We start from the raw sequence: 15,811 nt of genomic DNA on the forward strand, positions 1-15,811 counted from the left end.
TGCCATCATACTGCCTTTTTTTAGAACAGCCACAGACAAGTGAGAACACTTAGAACATGGACCACAAAAGACAGCAGTTCAATTTTATTTTCTAATAATGAGTTATTTAAATATCTAGGAAATCCCTCATCAAAGCTCATAAATTATTCAGAATTACCCAAAAACACCATCCTCAGTGACCACTGCCAAAGCCATGCACAATATGTGAAAACAACATGTAATGTAGAGCCCCTCGAAATCCTTTTGTAAATCACTGTTTGAGTCAAATTGCATTGAGATCATTTCATTTGTGTCCAAGGTACCTTCAAGAAACCAACACGTGATCTGTGGAATAAAATTGGTTTGTATAAGATGAAGTGATGCAGACAAACTCACAAGGCATATGTGAAATGAGGTCTATGATTTTATTTAAAGAAGTCAAAGCGTGGCACTGTGTGGCTGTGGATCATGGCCAGATGGGCCAACACATGGCACGGGCATTGTCATTCAGATTTACCCTGTGCTGCTTCACTTTTAATAAAGCACAAATGTATTCATTCTGAAGCTTTAAAGGGCAGTAAGGAAATTAGTATCATCTGCTGCTGTGTGACCTGGGACCTGAACATGTGTTCACTCAATTCTATATCATGTTTTCCAAAAGAGCATTTTTATCTTATCTTGTGTAATAGAGAAAGTCACAAACCATTATATATTTAAAACCTTGTCTCTGGAAAATCATATTTGTATCAGCAAGTACAAATGGGAAATGTAAACCCTGGATATTTTTAGAAATGGAGACATTTCATCTCTGTGCAGCACAAAAGTAATGAGGGGTTTGGGGTGATGGTATAACTGTGATAGTGCGGTTAGGTTTACACCAGGATTCGAGCAGCACGCTGTTTTTCTCACTCTTTTGGTCAGTGTGTCAGATCAGCTGATTAGAGTCATAAATTCTTAACTTGACCTCGCTGAGAGATCTCAGGAGGGATGCTGGAGATGCTTATGATACTGTAAATCTGTTTTTGACCTTAACAAACTCACAAACATCTAGCTCTTCAGCTGATATCTGCTCCACAGTATGAGTCCAGCTACTCTGTAACCATGTCTGTGTGCACTTTGCTGCTGAGCAGATGGTGTCGAGTGAGTCTTTCAGAGCTTTCTCTTAGAAAAGAGCTGCCAAAAGCCACATTGTGAGAGCAGTGACAGTGAACAGTAAAATTATGAGCTAGACAGCTAAACAACGGTAAATGGACTGCAGAGCTTTAAAAATAATCCTAGTGTTTCCTAAGTGCTTCACAGTGTAGTCCTTTAACCACCTTTTCATCAGTGGCCGCAGTGCTGCCATGTAAGGGGCTGCTCTGCCATTGGGAGAAACTTAGGGTGAAGTTTACTGCCAAAGAAAACGTTAGCATATGGAAGAGCTGAGGATGGAGCTGCAAACCCTGCAATCAGACGACAACTTGCTTTAACACCTGAGCCACAGCAGCTCGATCAGCTAGAAGCATCACTAAGCCAAGGTGAGCTACAGATTCACCGTTAAATCTTTTTAGATTCATCACTGTTGCTAACCTCTTTATATTACATTATTGTTATGTCCTACACTTATGACATAACTATTTAGACACCATGGAACCTTCAGTGGAGCGTGACTTCCTTTTTATTAGCCATTTGCAGAAGAACACAGCAGATCAATGCGCACATACGCCACACTTGGTGCTGTTCTACTTAAACACAAAATAGTGCCACTGAACCATGTATTTCTAATGCTAAATACATAACAGTTCCTCCCATCCAGCTTTGATGAACCACAATTAACATCAAGCACCAAAATATATTCTAGGAAATGCTGTAACCCAATAAATTTGCTCCAGAGAGTGTAACAGAAACATAATAACTACTCTGAGATCTACAACATAGTGGCAGATTGTTCACTCTAAACATTTTAACTGTTTCCTTATAAAATGAACTGGAAATCTATAAATTCAGTCTCTGAGGTGCTCTGCGATTTCTCTCAGGGTAACGTCTGCCAGAATGGCCAGAGTCCATAGTACTCTGTGTGGAAGGTTCGGCTGTTTGGGCATCAGTGGTTTCACCTAAACCCTGAACCTCAGGAGGTGTTGCGAAGATAAACTCTTCTGAATCCTGAGATGTGGATGTGCTCTCAGGTTGCCTTGGAACCATGTGGGTTTCTGCATCTACAATCTGATCAACATGTCGCCGCCAGATTAAGTTGTCTCCAACATTAATGTTGTATGTCAGAGGTCCAGTCTGTGACAGAATCATGCCAGACTGCCATTTCTGATTTGGGCCTCTATAGTCTCTGGCAAGAACTTTTTGTCCAATGTCAAATGATCTGGTTCGGTTCTTTGTTGTTTCCACCAAAGAAGATTGTTTGCCCTGGACATTCTTGCGGATGTCTGGTTTTAACAGATCCAAACGTGATCTCAGATTTCGTCCCGTGAAAAGCATTGCAGGTGTGTGTCCAGTAGTTGCATGAGTGGTGTTTCTGTAAGCCAATAAGAAGCTGTCGATTTTGTGTTGCATTGGCTTTCCCTCCAATCGGCTGGCTTTCATTGACCGCTTGAAGGACTGAATGAACCGTTCAGCTTGTCCATTTGTTGCTGGATGATGGGGAGCTGAAGTCATATGTCGTACACCGTTGTTCTTGAGGAAACTCTGAAACTCCTCTCCAGTAAACTGACGGCCATTGTCACTTACAAGCTGTTGTGGCAAACCTGTGCGTGCAAAGAGTGATCGAAGGATGCTGACTGTGCTGGCAGCTGTTGCTTGCTTCACAGGAAAAATTTCTGGCCACTTTGAGTGAGCATCAACCACAATCAGGAACATTTGGTCCATAAATGGTCCAGCATAGTCTATATGAATGCGTTGCCATGGAGTGGATGGCCACTCCCATGTGTGTACAGGTGCTGGTTGAGGCTGGCGCAGTGTCTGCTGGCAACCAGTGCAGGATTTAGCCACGTTCTCTATTTCACAGTCTATGCCTGGCCACCAAACATAGCTCCTAGCAAGACTCTTCATCTTAACAACACCCAGATGTCCATCGTGTAGTGAGTCTAGTACCCTTGTACGTAGTTTGGGTGGAAGGATGACACGGGTTCCCCACAAGACACATCCTTGGCAAACAGATAGCTGGTCTTTGCGGGTAGAATACACAGATAATTGAGTGTCACTGGAGGATGGCCAGCCATTCACAGTAAAATCATACACTTTGGATAAGATTGTGTCTCGGCTTGTTTCTCTTTTCACCTGAGCACTGGTGACAGGTAGAGGTTCCATCTGTGCCACGTGAAACACAGTTGCTGGGTCAGTGGTTTCTTCAGTGGTTTGCCTTTGTGGAAGGCGTGACAGTCCATCTGCATTCCCATGCAGTTTTGTCCCTTTAAATTCAATGGTGTAAGTGTGTGCACCAAGGAATAAGGCCCACCGCTGCAACCGTGCTGCAGCCATGGTTGGAATGCTTTTCTGAGGGTTAAAAATGGACACCAGCGGTCGGTGGTCTGTAATCAGGGTGAAGTGTCTTCCATATAGATACTGATTAAACTTCTTCACTCCCCACACTAGACTGAGCGCTTCTCTGTCGATCTGTGCATAGTTTCGCTCTGCTGCATTTAGGGACCTTGAGGCAAAAGCAATTGGTCGTTCCAATCCATCAGGCATTTTATGAGATAGCACAGCACCGATGCCATATGGGGAGGCATCACAGGCAAGGCGAAGGGGTAGGTTTGGGTCAAAATGCGTCAGCACCTCCTCTGACGTAATGAGCTGCTTGGCACCATTAAATGCCTCTTCACATTCTTTTGTCCATTTCCATTTGACATTTTGTTGCAGCAGCAATTGCAGGGGGTGCAGAACTGTCGACAGGTTCGGTAGAAACTTGTGATAATAATTAATTAAGCCCAAGAATGAGCGTAGTTGGCTCACATTTTTAGGTTCCGGTGCCTTCAAGACTGCGTCAACCTTGTCTTTGGTTTTGTGGAGTCCATGCCTGTCGATCTTATGGCCACAATATTCAATGGCATCCTGGAAGAACTCACATTTGTTTTTGTTTGCTCTCAGTCCATATTTTTCTAACCTGGCCAGGACTGCTGCTAGGTTAGCCAAATGAGTCTCCTCATCGACACCTGTGACGATTATGTCATCCAGAAAACATTGCGTTCCTGGAATGCCCTGCAGAACCTGATCCATAGCGCGTTGCCATACTGCTGGGGCACTGGCGATACCAAAGACCAGTCTGTTGTACTGATATAGGCCTTTATGAGTGTTTATCACTAGATATTTCTTGGATGTCTCTTCTACTTCCATCTGAAGATAAGCTTGAGCAAGGTCGATTTTTGAAAAGTGTTTGCCACCTGCCACTGCTGTGAATATGTCTTCTATTCGTGGGAGTGGGTACTGATCGATGCGGAGGACTGGGTTCACTGAAACCTTAAAATCACCACAGATTCGCACACTATCACTTGCCTTCTTGCTCACTGATACTATTGGTGTGGCCCAGTCTGACCATTCCACCTTGGTGAGTATTCCTTGCTCTTCCAGGTGTTGGAGCTCTGCTTCGACTTTGGGCCGTACAGCATATGGTACAGGACGTGCTTTGTGAAATCTGGGTTTTGCATTGTCCTCCAGTATGATCTGTGCTTTAATATTTTTCAGAGTGCCAATACCTTCCTTGAACACCTGAGCATGCTTCTCGAGTGTCTGTTTCAGTCTTTCATCCACAGGATGTGCACTCAGACCATGTGCTAGTCTCATGGACTTTATTCCTTTCCAGTTGAGGTGGATGTGTTTCAACCAGTCACACCCAAATAATGGCACACCTCCATTTTTCAGAACATAAAGTTCCAGGTTGCACTTATCCTTCTCATATTCCACTTTCACTTTCAGTTTTCCCAAGGGACTTATTCTTTCACCTGTGTATGTTTTTAACTTCACTGAGGTGTGTTTTAGTTTCAGATTGGGAAATTTATCTCTGTAATCTTCATATGAGATTAGTGAGAGGGCTGACCCAGTATCCAGCTCCATCTTTAACTTAACTCCTTGTATTTTTGGTGTGAGCCATATTGCATCATTATCTTTCCCCTGTATTGTGTTCAGCTCAAGACATGCCAAATCCTCTTGAGAATCATTTGAGTCTGTTTCATTTAAGTCATGCAGCTTCCTTTCTCTTTTCCACATTTTGTTTTTCTTTTTATCATACTGCTTTGATTTGCACATTTTCTGTATATGCCCCTTTTTGTTACATTGCAGGCATTCTTTATCCTTAAACCAGCAATTTGCAGCGTCATGTGACTTCTTTCCGCATCTGTAGCAGGTCTGTGACTTATCATTACGCTGCATGCGCATTTTATTTACAGAACGCGGTTCTGTGTATTTTCCCTGTAGCTCTCCTGCATCTTTTGCTGCTGTCTCCATAGATATGGCGATCTCTAATGCACGGTTCAACGTGAGATTATCTTCTGTGAGGAGTCGTTTCTGTATGCTTTCGTTGTGCAGCCCGCAGACGAAACGGTCTCTCAGTGCATCAGAAAGCCCCTCCCCAAACTGACAGTGCTCCGACAGCCGCCGGAGATCCGCGATGTACTCTGATGTGGACTCCGTTTTTAGCTGATGTCGTTTATGGAATCGAAATCGCTCGGCTATGACCAGTGGTTTCGGTTGGAAATGTTTTTGAAGCACCTCCGTGATCTCCTTGAAACTTTTGGCTGCTGGTTTGGCCGGTGTGATGAGGCTGCGCAACAAGTTATACGTTTTTGCTCCCATCACACTCAGTAACACAGCAACTTTCCTCTCATTCTCTACTTTATTAGCCACACAGTATTGTTCCACTCGCTCTACATATGTTGTCCAATCCTCTGTGCAGTTATCAAATATGTCCATTTGTCCAACACCGCCCGACATTTTCTGTGTCTTTATCAGTGTCCTTCACTTAAGAAGAGATGTTACTCACGCTGTCTATGCAGTTCGCTAGCAGGGGTATTAGCATCCACACGAAGGTTTAGCTTTTTCTCTTTTTTTGTCTTGTCCGTCACTTCCACAAGGATTTCCCCCTCTCTGTCGTCTCATGCACATCAGGGATCCGTTTTAATCTCGTCGCCAATTTGTTATGTCCTACACTTATGACATAACTATTTAGACACCATGGAACCTTCAGTGGAGCGTGACTTCCTTTTTATTAGCCATTTGCAGAAGAACACAGCAGATCAATGCGCACATACGCCACACTTGGTGCTGTTCTACTTAAACACAAAATAGTGCCACTGAACCATGTATTTCTAATGCTAAATACATAACAATTATTTTCACTTTTTAATTCATCACCATCAACATGTGCATTATGGTTAGTTTGATCATTAATGACATGTCTGTATCTGCCTCCAATCTTTTCCTTTAAAAATGCTTTCTAGAGAAATACACATTTTTTGAAATACTTGTATTCCTGTGTACCTCTGTGTATTTCTTTGAGCTATCAGCATGGCTATATTCTGAGCACGTAATCCTTCCTGTCCACTGATGCTCTGTTTCTGTGGCAAACGCTGTGATGCCACGCTGTAAGGCCAGCACAGATTGTAGACTGTAGGTGAATGAAGGAGGGGGAGCCGTGCTGTTGTTGGCACACATTATTTTATGCCTCACCCTTGTTGAGAATGGAACCACGGCTCTGAGAAAGCATGAGGGAAAACAGCAATTTGCCTGACTATCGTTTCCACTAAAGCTGAATTAAATTGCCCACTAGCTGTATGCTTGTACACACACACACACACGCACACACAGTTTACTATAAGCAGCTACACCAAGTGCTGTAACCTTTATCCCTGTGATCTCCCACTGAACTTGGTTCATTGAAGACGATATAAAAAAAAGCAGAATGCTGTTGATCCAACCACCAATGATTTCAAAGCAACAAAATGAGCTGCAGTTGCCAGAAATTACCTTGTTGATGGCTGCTTAAAGCAAGTGGTTGAAGTGAAACTGGCTAAGGGACATTCAACCAAATGTTATTGGGGATGAATGTACACTGCTCAAAAAAATGAAGGGAACACTTAAACAACACAATATAACTCCAAGTAAATCAAACTTCTGTGAAATCAGACTGACCGCTTAGGAAGCAACACTGATTGACAATCAATTTCACATGCTGTTGTGCAAATGGAATAGACAACAGGTGGAAATTATTGGCAATTAGCAAGACACACTCAATAAAGGAGTGGTTCTGCAGGTGGGGACCACAGACCACTTCTCAGTACCTATGCTTTCTGGCTGATGTTTTGGTCACTTTTGAATGTTGGTGGTGCTTTCACACTCGTGGCAGCATGAGACGGACTCTACAACCCACACAAGTGGCTCAGGTAGTGCAGCTCATCCAGGATGGCACATCAATGCGAGCTGTGGCACGAAGGTTTGCTGTGTCTGTCAGCGTAGTGTCCAGAGGCTGGAGGCGCTACCAGGAGACAGGCCAGTACACCAGGAGACGTGGAGGAGGCCGTAGGAGGGCAACAACCCAGCAGCAGGACCACTACCTCTGCCTTTGTGCAAGGAGGAACAGGAGGAGCACTGCCAGAGCCCTGCAAAATGACCTCCAGCAGGCCACAAATGTGCATGTGTCTGCACAAACAGTTAGAAACCGACTCCATGAGGATGGTATGAGGGCCCGACATCCACAGATGGGAGTTGTGCTCACAGCCCAACACCGTGCAGGACGCTTGGCATTTGCCAGAGAACACCAGGATTGGCAAATTCGCCACTGGCGCCCTGTGCTCTTCACAGATGAAAGCAGGTTCACACTGAGCACATGTGACAGAGTCTGGAGACGCCGTGGAGAGCGATCTGCTGCTTGCAACATCCTTCAGCATGACCGGTTTGGCAGTGGGTCAGTAATGGTGTGAGGTGGCATATCTTTGGAGGGCCGCACAGCCCTCCATGTGCTCGCCAGAGGTAGCATGACTGCCATTAGGTACTGAGATGAGATCCTCAGACCCTTTGTGAGACCATATGCTGGTGCGGTTGGCCCTGGGTTCCTCCTAATGCAGGACAATGCTAGACCTCATGTGGCTGGAGTGTATCAGCAGTTCCTGCAAGATGAAGGCATTGAAGCTATGGACTGGCCCGCCCATTCCCCAGACCTGAATCCCATTGAGCAAATCTGGGACATCATGTCTCGCTCCATCCACCAACATCATGTTGCACCACAGACTGTCCAGGAGTTGGCGGATGCTTTAGTCCAGGTCTGGGAGGAGATCCCTCAGGAGACCATCCGCCACCTCATCAGGAGCATGCCCAGGCGTTGTAGGGAGGTCATACAGGCACGTGGAGGCCACACACAATACTGAGCCTCATTTTGACTTGTTTTAAGGACATTACATCAAAGTTGGATCAGCCTGAAGTGTGTTTTTCCACTTTAATTTCGTGTGTGACTCCAAATCCAGGCCTTCATTGGTTAATAAATTTGATTTCCATTGATGATTTTTGTGTGATTTTATTGTCAGCACATTCAACTTTGTACAGAACAAAGTATTCAATGAGAATATTTCATTTATTTGAGTGTTCCCATTATTTTTTTGAGCAGTGTATACATTTGAGTCTATGTGCATAATTTTCACCCCGTGTGGGTTAGGGTTGTTTTTTTGTTTTGTTTTTTTAAGTAATTAAAATATGTATACTGTACAATCGTTCCACTCTGGAAAAAAAAACAGTTCAAAGAAGTCATTAAAAATTACCAGGACATTCGTGTATTTGTGTGCCAGCAGTGGTCATCTCTGTTTGCTTCAAGCTGTTAACATTTTCTATAAACTAAATGCAAAACAAGTCAAACTGAACTGCTTTGCATTTACATTACACACAAACTCTGTCACCACAGCATCTCTGCAGTTCATAGCCTCAAGCCACAACAGACTGCTGCTGGTTCATAAATGGTTTCATGTAAAGCATGTGCATATTGTATAGTGTATATTCATACTGTGTGCTATCAAAATACTATGTTCCCTTACAAAGAAATCATTGGCTGAGTAAGGCTGTCAGTTGTAAGATGCCTTTATACATCAAAAGCTAACAGGTGTAAAAGTGTATTGGGACATGCTATAAGGAAGAGCTGTAACAACATAGGGATCTATTAATGGTAATAAGTTAAACCCAGGTCCATGCCCATGAGTAGTCTTGCAGGGAGAAGATGGATTTCTGGAGTGCAGTCACAAATCCTGCTGTATATTGCAGTGTGGGTGTAAATCCAGGGGATGAGTGTTCTCCCTGACCTCAGCAACAACGCTATCCTACAATCACCCTCCTGTGAATGAGGCCACCACAATCCTGTCTCTTTTCCTTTCTGGCTCGCTCTCCTTCTCCTTCACAACTTTACAAGATCAACTCTTGCATTTGGGTACTCTCAGAAAAGCTAAGTCAACACTACCTGCAGCTGGGGATTTCCATAGGTACTATCTAGGCACGGACTGGGGGGGTTGAGGAGGGACAAAATAGTCGGGGTGAGATGAAAGGGAAGGATAATATATCCGGGAATGTGGGATGGATACAAGCTGGAGGGGTGCCGTATGAGACTGTTTTCGTTCTCTGGGCATCAATTACTGCTGTTTTGCCAAAGATGCTGCCATCTCAGAGACATACATAAGGTGTCCTTTAGCATCAGTGCCTTTAAGGACCGGTCACAGTGACAGCAATATCAGCCCCACTGTCAACTTGTCACAAATACTGTAGATGTTTGTTTAGGTGTGCATGTCCGAAAGTACTTGTTACCCTTAAGGATTTTATGTAAGGTGGAGAGTTCATGCTGGGAACGAGTGCATTTTAACCTTGTGGACGATATTAGATTACATGTCTGTGAGCTTCAAATATACAACCAGAACCAAACGATTCAAGCAGGCTGACAGGATGGCTTTGCAGAGATGAAATAAATAAATAAATAAATAAATAGGCAGTAATTTTTGTAGGACATCTCTGGCTGTTCATAATCTCTTTTATAAATTGTAGGTTCACTAAACCTGTGTTGATTACATTACTATGTGCACAAAGATAATACACCATAACACTGTATACAGTGGGACAGGAACAGAACAAAAGTCCTCTTAATTATTGGTTGTTTACGCTGACATTAATTGAAATGATCTTCCTGGGCCTGCAGACTTCATATTTGATGTTACACACAGACACCCTGAACAGCAGAGGGAACTATGAAATGCAGATGAAGAAGAAAAGATGAGAAACAGAAACATTTCTCCAATATTTATATTCCAATATATTCTGAGGAAAAAACAAAGTAAACAGCAACAGATGCAGCAAAACGGAGAAATTAGGTGGGAGAGACTATAATGGAAAAACATGAGCAGTAAAGAATGTGAGGAAATGTGTTTTCCAGCCAGTGTCTGAGGGGACCAGAAATAAAAAAGAAAAAAACTTTAGTGAATGTTGTCTGTTTTTGAAGCCTGCACTCTCCTCTCTGTATGGTTGCTGATCAATATCAATGGCTTCTCAATTTTGCTGTGCAATGAGTTCTCAATAAAACCAGTGAGCGGGCGTTACACCCCCTCCCTCCTGTTACTGAATCCAATTCCACAGACAGCTTTAGCCTTGTCCATAATGGATTCTCTATTTCATAGGCTTTAGCTTGTGTTCCTATGGTGCTTGGTTAATATTTCAGCCCACTGTCTGTCTTTCCAGCACATCCCACTTTGTTGTATTGATTTATTTGTGCTTCCTTCTACATACTACCTCTGTGGTGGGAAGACGATCTATTATGGAATTTAATACCTTTCATAGAGCTCATTTTCTTCTTTTTTCTTCTCTTTTTCTAGAAAATGATGTGTATGGGGAGTAGGGGGTGTATAAGTGTGCTCAACAGCTGAACAGGAGTAGTGAGAAAGTTGAAGTGATTTATTCATCCTGTTAAATCCAAAGTTCTTATCAGGCTGTAGGTTACCGGGGTGAAGTGTCCTTTTTCTTACCATATCTAGTTTAGGGCTGCACTAGTAGGAGATTGGACACAGTGTGTGAACCAGAGGACTTCTGGTTCCTGTTTGATGTTGGAGGAGTAGAGGCGATGTCTGAGAATACTACAGATATAGGAGGATGCACAGTGCACAGATGTGGAGAAGGAAGCCCAAACCCAGGACATACAGCTGCAATCCTTCCTGCATCCTGCATCCTCCGTGTCACAGCTGGCCACTCCTTTAAATTGAAGTCTGTCTTTGTACATGCACCAGTGCCGCAGCAGTTTAAACCTTTTTTTAGAATGGAAAATTTAAATTGATATTCAGTGAATATCAGTAGTGTGCCCCCAATTATTAAAAAACATTGAATCTCTGGAGCTGTGTAGCTGATTTTCCAACACCCTGACAGCAGAGAGCTGGGATGAAAGGTAGAATCTGGTGAGTGACTCCGATCATCATCACTGATGTCTGCTATCCTTGATGCAACCTAACACTGACCATGAACACCTCTGTACCAGTCCAACATATAGAGCATTATTTTAAATTACACCACAATACTGCAAACTAATCAATTTACCTGCACTAAACTGTAACTGTAGGCCTACTTTTCATGCAAAGTTTGAATAATACACTACAAACTTCATAACCAGTATCTGATTTAAGAACTTTTAAATGAATTAGGGCAGTAAATTTAAATTTCCAGTTTAACAATTGTCACTTGCTGAGCAGTCCTTGCTATGGAAAATTAGCTGTGATCTTCCTCTCCTGTCCTCTTTCTTTCTTCTGTCTCCGACTTTCCCAGATTAACTGCTTTTTCTTTCCCTGGGAAATGGAATCGGTACATTAGCTAGCAGACACATTTTGTGGCAAACTGAGCAGAAACAATTTGTGTGTTTGGTAACATTTGTTGAGCTGCTTGAAAAGTTGCATTTGAAATTACCCGCCACTTAGAAAAGAATCAAATGAATCCAAATGACTCCGAGCTCATTAGACATCCTGTATAATGACAATAAAGCCATTCTATTCTATTCTATTGTTTATGCTCACTCCTCTTCTGTAGTGCTAGCTAGATGCTGTTTACTGCGAACACAACTTCCCATCTTCCCATTGGTGATGAGGGATGAGAGGACAGAAGGATGTGAGGAGGGTGGAAGCAGCCCGAGGAATGTCATTATTTTCTTATCACTTATTTTTGCATTTCATATCTCCACACTGTCACTGGAAACAACACCAAGCTGCAGCACACAAAAAACTTAACTTAAACTAAACTAAAAAATTATTTTACTCAGAGGGAGTGTAATCTACTATACAATTACTTCTAGTGTATAGATTTACCTTATTGCATAGTGAGTCCTTATTAGTAGAATTTACTCCACCACACAACCAGCAGCAAGCTTGTTAATGTCTCTCAGATACACAGCTTTAGCTTGAAGCTAGCTGTTAAAGAGCTGTGCCACAGGTGCTTCTTCAAAATGTGAGGTAGAGCTTCTCAGCAGCTGACGGTCACGTATTGGAAACCTGGCACAAAATAACAGGAATTCTTTCAGCGTTCCTGCTGTGCTATCCTGCTTACGGACACAATCATAGGACTGTTTGCCTTTGACTGTGCTAAGGAGTCCACAGCACATGAAACAAAAGAAGAAATGTGATAAAATTTTAACATTATCAGGTTACTTATTTGCTACTTCATGTTACTACTTACAGTCAAAAAGGCCCTACTTTGTAACACATCACAACCAACACTGTTCTTAATGTAACTGATTCAAAGAAAAGACTAGTGATACAGAAACTGCACCCACAGTCCCGCTGTTCCCACACTGTTCCCACACTGTTCCCACAGAGTTCAGTGATGAAACGAGAACAATGTGGGATAACGACAACATGGCCCCGTGAGGAATCCATTACATTCTCATAACTTGGCTTTTGTGAATTGCAGAGACAAGTAAAGGGCTGAAGACCTGAGCACCAGGGATTTGGTGCCTCGTATCTCTGAAATTGAGCTCTCAACAAACTTAGTCCTGCGTGATTTGGAGTCACCTTAAATTTGTATGGTATAATACCAAAAGTCACAAAATGTTATTGGATGCAAAAGAAGAACTATTATATTGAAGAAGTCAGGAAATAATGATAGTTTTTCTGTGAGCAGCTGAGATCTGATTCTAGGCTGCATACAGCATGTGTCTGGATCATCAGGACACACTGATAGACTCTGGTCATCTGTGAGAAGCTGGAGGTGTGCAGCCTCTCACCTTTATCTCCAATACATCAAACTGATGTGCTGTTGAAATGAGCAGAAAATGACTGTTGTTTTGTACAGACATATTTGAATGATGACAGATGTGAGTGCTAAGCTCACTGACAAACAGTGTAGATTACGTGTCATAACAAAAGTCACTGACTTATTGAAGTGAACAATGTAAAGCCACAGCAAGAGGAAATGTTTGGTTTGCATTAATGAGGAATTTCTACCAGGAATATTGCCACACAGTTCATAATTGAGCAAATATACAGTGTAGTAGTGTGCTGGGCGTTTGCTTGGATATCCGTGTGCTCTTCTCATTCAATCCCAGCAGAAACTACACAGCACTGCATGAGCTGAATGTCCTCTCGGTGGATCCCGAGAACATTTGAAGTTACTTTGATAAAAACATCTGCTCATCCATGGAGTCCTCAGCTAGTCTGCACGAGTGTCCACAAGCCAGTATAACACAGCCTCAGCTCATTTAACAACAGATAACGCGTTAATTAAAGTTACATTTTAAATTTAAAGATAAACAGTAATTACATTATTGGACGGTTATTTTGAGTGAGGTAAAATATATCTATCCAATGGGAATGGGCTCTCCTAGCAGCAAATGAATCAGAAAGAATGATTGCTTCAGCGAGTATTAAAACATTATGAATGTTTTTTCGTCACCAGATTGTAACCCAGTACTTAAGGGAACGCTTGGAGCAACAGGTTAGTCCTTTCTCTCCACCACCATCATCCACGCACCTGATGAGGGAAAAAGCTGAAGCTGGAGCTTCATTATGGCACATCACCTTATCGACACCTTTAATTTCAACAGTCTATTGAATTCTGTGTCATCTATTCTGATGAATGGCATGTACTTATTTTAATGATGACAGGATAAATGAGAACTATAAATCACTGAGTAAACACTTCTACAACCGTCTCTGATCCTGAGTAACGACCGCAGTCTCGGCTAATCTAGTAAGATCCAGATTTCGGAATCAGCAAGATGGAATAATCCAGTTACTGAAAGAAAATTCCAGTTTGTTATCATTAAAGCAAACATACCAATGGAGTTACAGCGTCAATAGTTACAGCGTCAATAGGCTAGTTAATAAAGAGATTCACAGTTAGGACAGATCCATAGTAAAATATAGAACATATGTTGATTCCTCTCATCTCAGCATAATGGTTGATGATGTATCTGCAGAATATAATCGATTATTTAACTGCTCGTTGTAGCGATTATTCAGACTGAAGCTAAGACCGTGAGTATACAGTGACTCAGGTAACAGAATTTGTGATTACAAATTAGCAAATAATCTGTTTTAATTAATGTAAGTGTGGAATGGAACAGCCTTGTGGATCCACACTTCAGGATGTATTTAATATCAGTTACCTATAAACCATGAGCACATATTTAAATGCTTCCTGGTGACGACTCCAAAGTTCTGTTTCTCCTCCTGTGCACAGTGAATAACTGCAGCCTGAGAGGCTTTATTTAACTGGCAGCAATTACAGCTTCATTATGGCTTGCAGGTCAGTGTGCACCACTTTGTAATAAATATTTATCATGAAAAGGACAGTAATTATACAGAATAGTGGTCCTTCCATTTTCCTCCATTTTAAAGGTTAAAAGACAGAAAAAGAAGGAATAAAATCACACACACACACACACAACACACACACACAACACACACACACACACACACACACACACACACACACACACACACACACACCACACACACACACACACACCACACACACACAGGTCTGTGGTGCTCACTCAGACCTTCCTCTAGCTGCACAGCTGGCCTCAGATGAGAGCACTTGTTTCTTTTATGCTTAATTTAATGTTTTTAGTTCAGTTTCCTGCAGACATTCTGATGCATGCTGCGATGCGCTGGGATTTATGCTTTACTGATTATCTGACACTTTAAATGCTCCCTTGAAGTTTCAAAGCCAGCCTGAAATTAACAGCTGTCAGAAACTAACAAAGACACCATTATGTCCTGACACTGTCTTCTGTTACCTCCTGCTCAGACACCAGTAGCTAATAATGGAGTATAACTGGAGCTTCGTGTTTCTATGAACGCTTTTGTTGTTCAGTGAGAAAACGCAGTTTCTGCAGAGAGGATAAATGAGACCTGGTATGCACACTGTGCTGAGGCACCAAGTGGAGTGTCAGGAAGAAGAATGAATAATAAATGTTAAACACCAGCACAGGTCTGTTACTCGGGTATTTAAGGATTTTAAGGACCAAGAACAGGGTGGGGTAATACAATACTATACCAAATATATTTAAAAGTACGTAAAGTAAAAGTACTTACAGTATTATCCAGAATCACAGACAATCGTATTAATGGATCATGATTATTGAGTCATTGATGTGTATATCGGTTCAGTGTTGTGGCTGGAGATTATTTTGATTGGTTAGCATCGTTTATTAGTAGATTTCTGTTTGATTAAAGTTACTATGAGTTAATAAAGCTGTAAAATTAAAGCTATAGAGTACAGAGTACAGTATCTGCATTCAAAAATATAGTGGAGCAGAAGTAGAAAAGTACAAATATAAGAAAGCCAAATTTAAACTTTTGTGATTTCTCTAATACTTTTACTCATTTGGCAGTAGCAGAAGTTGCACACA

At 42.1% G+C, this 15,811-nt stretch overlaps 1 protein-coding gene across 1 annotated transcript in view; it reads right to left on the reverse strand.

Moving 5' to 3' along the window:
• Positions 1-1,638: 1,638 nt before the first annotated feature.
• The window catches only part of LOC115791501 (uncharacterized protein K02A2.6-like), a 40,851-nt gene continuing 26,678 nt past the window's right edge, over positions 1,639-15,811 (reverse strand). Inside the window, exon 2 of the mRNA XM_030745581.1 lies at positions 1,639-4,907. Coding sequence (XP_030601441.1) covers positions 1,954-4,907 — 2,954 coding nt within the window. The 3' untranslated portion in view covers positions 1,639-1,953. The remainder of the gene's footprint in view (positions 4,908-15,811) is intronic.

Source organism: Archocentrus centrarchus, chromosome 14, assembly GCF_007364275.1.
Source record: "Archocentrus centrarchus isolate MPI-CPG fArcCen1 chromosome 14, fArcCen1, whole genome shotgun sequence".
NCBI classification, from domain to species: domain Eukaryota; kingdom Metazoa; phylum Chordata; class Actinopteri; order Cichliformes; family Cichlidae; genus Archocentrus; species Archocentrus centrarchus.